At 39.3% G+C, this 3,171-nt stretch overlaps 1 protein-coding gene across 1 annotated transcript; it reads left to right on the top strand.

Annotated features, from left to right (window-relative positions):
- Positions 1-420: 420 nt before the first annotated feature.
- LOC121966155 (metal cation symporter ZIP8-like) lies at positions 421-2,026 on the top strand (the record flags this gene model as incomplete). Its single annotated transcript, XM_042516264.1, has 3 exons — positions 421-590; positions 684-806; positions 1,783-2,026. Coding segments are annotated over 3 exons (537 nt in total), but the record flags the coding sequence as incomplete, so codon positions are not given.
- Between the last annotated feature and the right edge of the window lie 1,145 nt (positions 2,027-3,171).

Here is a 3,171-nt window from a genome sequence, read left to right as displayed (position 1 = left end):
CTCCATAGTAGATGATGAAATTTTTATTATTGTTATTACTACTTCTACTACTAATAATAATAATAATATTTTCATCATCTACTATGGAGCAAACTAAATTACTAATTTTTTGGTTGTTCTATATTATTTTTAACCCTTTGAAAAGTGGGAAGAAGGCAGTGATCCACTTCAGAAAATAATACCCAAATATTAGCGAAAAATCTGTTAAAAAAATGTAAGAAGTACAAGATAATTACCTAAAAAAGAACAAAAAAAGTTGTTGTTGCTGCTCTTGTCATTGTTCATTTTATCTTCTTTGTCTGTGGGAATGTGTGACTGTATGAGTGTATTTGTACACTGATGTACATGTTTTCATATACTCATATACTCATATACTAAAATAGAGTTTAAAATCGAACACTCTGCTCTCTGCACCGACAGTTTGGGGTTACGGGTTCCTGGCGGTCACCGTGATCAACCTGGCCGCTCTGCTCGGCCTCTTCCTCATCCCCTTCACCAAGAAGCCTTATTTCCCCAAAGTGCTGACCTACTTCATCGGCCTCGCCATCGGGACGCTCTTCTCCAACGCCGTGCTTCAGCTCATCCCGGAGGTTTGTGGGAGGCGGAGCGCATTCATCCTCTGAAGATGTTTAATAAACGTGAATACGCAGCAGCTAACGTGCCGCTCTCCTGCTCGTCCACAGGCTCTGGGTTTTGATCCCAAAGCAGATAACTACGTGGCCAATGCAGTTGGAATATTCGGAGGTTTTTACCTCCTTTTTTTCGTGGAGAAGATTCTGAAAATGACTCTGCGGGTCGATCATGAGGTGAGGTCACAGAGTGAGTTGACTCAGTGCAAAGCACTTTTCTTTTACTACACAGTCATATCCTCAGTATCTGTTGTGTAGCTGCCAGATGAGCGCTCGCGTTTATCAGATAATTTGGCTGCTAATTGGGGACAACAGTGAGTGAAGTTCCACTTTATGGGAGTCATGTGATTTATTCATTTCAGTTTTAATCATTTTGCACAACAGTGATGACACGGAGGTCACACATTGTGACCTTCAGTCGATATAAAACTGATATGATCGCATAGTAGATAGTAAATTTGAAACATGGAGTGACGTCACTTTTATTGTGCTGCTTTCGACACCTTTCACTGGAATTTAAACTTTTAAATCTTGAGCAACGTAATCGGCAACTTGGTAAGAAATGCAACTTCAAGACCACAAGAAATTATTCGATTTAGAAAATAACTTTTTTAAAAAGCTAGGGAAAATGTTAAGGTGAAAAAAAGGTAATAAAATATTTATAATTATTCTAATTACACATTTAACATGACTATCATTTTTAAGCACTTTTTCCAGGTTGTTTCCTTGTTTATTTTTTTTAAACTTTCTTCTTCCCACTAATTTTCAGGTAGTTTTCTACTAATTTCTTGCTAATTTTTGGGTCATTTCTTCTTTTGTTGCTCTTTGCTTTCTTTCCATGTTTTTGAGAGAAATTAAGTCATTTTGTTCAGGTTTCAAAAGGTTAAACTAACACAAAAAGACATTTTAATCAGGAAACGGGACGGGAAACAGCATAGAGCTGAAGGTCAGGTAGGTTTGGACTTTTTTCGGTAGATTAGAAGAAGAAAAACCACCTCAGTGTAATTTGTGATTATTTCTAAAAAAAATATGTTTCTCAGTAAAAAAACATCTGACCCGTAAATGTCAAACTTCAAATTGAATTTAAAAAAAAGCTCTCTTTATCCTCTCGGTCTGTCAGTACATTAAATACGTGCTGTTTCTCTTTTTTTAGCACGGCCACAGCCACTTCACTCCTGCAGAGCCGCCTCAAGAAAACTCCGTCCGCAACGGAGACATAGCGGAGAAAAAGGACTCGATCGTCCTGACCGCCGTCAACATCATCGCCACCGACAGAAGCAGCCCGAACCCGGAGCCTCCGCAAACGGACGTGACGCCGTCTCAGGTACCAGAAATCTCACCCTGCCAAATTAAACAGCACAGACCGGAGATTTATTCTTTTATTTTGAAGTTCGCCTGTTGGGACGCTCCCAGGCATGGGCTGATTATGAGACAAAGGGCCCCTGGGCAGAGATACACGGAGGGCCCCACCACCTGTCCTACACAGGAGCGAGACACACAGACTGTGTGGTGGTTTTGTGTCTCTTTGTAGTGGTTATGCATCTTTTTATGGTTATTTTGTGTCTTTTTTAAGCATTTTGTGTCTTTTTATGGTTGTTTTGTTTCTTTTTTTCTTTTTAGTTGTTTGGGTCTTGGAGGTATTTTTGTGTCTTCCTTGGTTGTTATGTGTCTCTTTGTCCTGTGTCTGTTTTGTGTCTTTTTGTGGTTTTTGTATTTTCTTCAGTTGTTTGGGTAATTTGTGCCCTTTTCAGTCATTTTAAGCTGCTTTGTAGTCATTCTCAGTTCACTTGTAGTTATTTTGGCCTTTTTGCTGTCCCTTTTTCATCTCTCTGCGGTCATTTTAAGTTACGAATTAAAATGACATTTTAAATCTTGCTCTCCAAGGGACGCCTAAAACTTTGGGCCCCTGGGACTCTACCATTTGGTAAACCATCCATGCTTCCAGGTTTAAATTTTTCCAAGCTCAATATTTCCTAAATGGACACATTAAGGACACTTTTCAAAGGGTTTTATACCTTTAACAGTGTTTTTCCCTCAGCCAAATGTTCACTGTGTATCACAGCTAAAAGCCCTCTGATTTTATACCCTGTGAAACCTGCCCCCCTTCAAGAGCAAAGACAACTTCTTGACTTTAGACACTGATATCTCCACAGTGTCTGAACTGATTTTTACCATTCAAGCTGCATTTAAACATCCATCTCCCTTTGATTACTTGCAGTTTGAACTATAAAGATAGCCCTTACCAAACTCAGATAGTGTTGGACTATATCAACAGATTCTGGACACATGCTGTAGCACTGACCCCCGCTGGATTGACCAACTCTGTCTGCACACATGTCACATTAACCCGCACAGCAATCATGACTGAACTTAATCGTGTTTTATCTAATAAGTAGCAAAGTCTTAAGATAAGCCTGTAAAAACAATGAGTTTTCCCTGAATTGTTATCAATATTGTTATCTTAATTAATTGTGTGATTGCTGTCCACCTGGATCCTCTATCACTGACACAGCTGACAGGAATGTATCGCGGACTATAAATG

The sequence above is a fragment of the Plectropomus leopardus genome, unplaced genomic scaffold (genome assembly GCF_008729295.1).
Source record: "Plectropomus leopardus isolate mb unplaced genomic scaffold, YSFRI_Pleo_2.0 unplaced_scaffold23311, whole genome shotgun sequence".
NCBI lineage: Eukaryota > Metazoa > Chordata > Actinopteri > Perciformes > Serranidae > Plectropomus > Plectropomus leopardus.
This window is presented reverse-complemented; position numbering and strand designations above follow the sequence as displayed.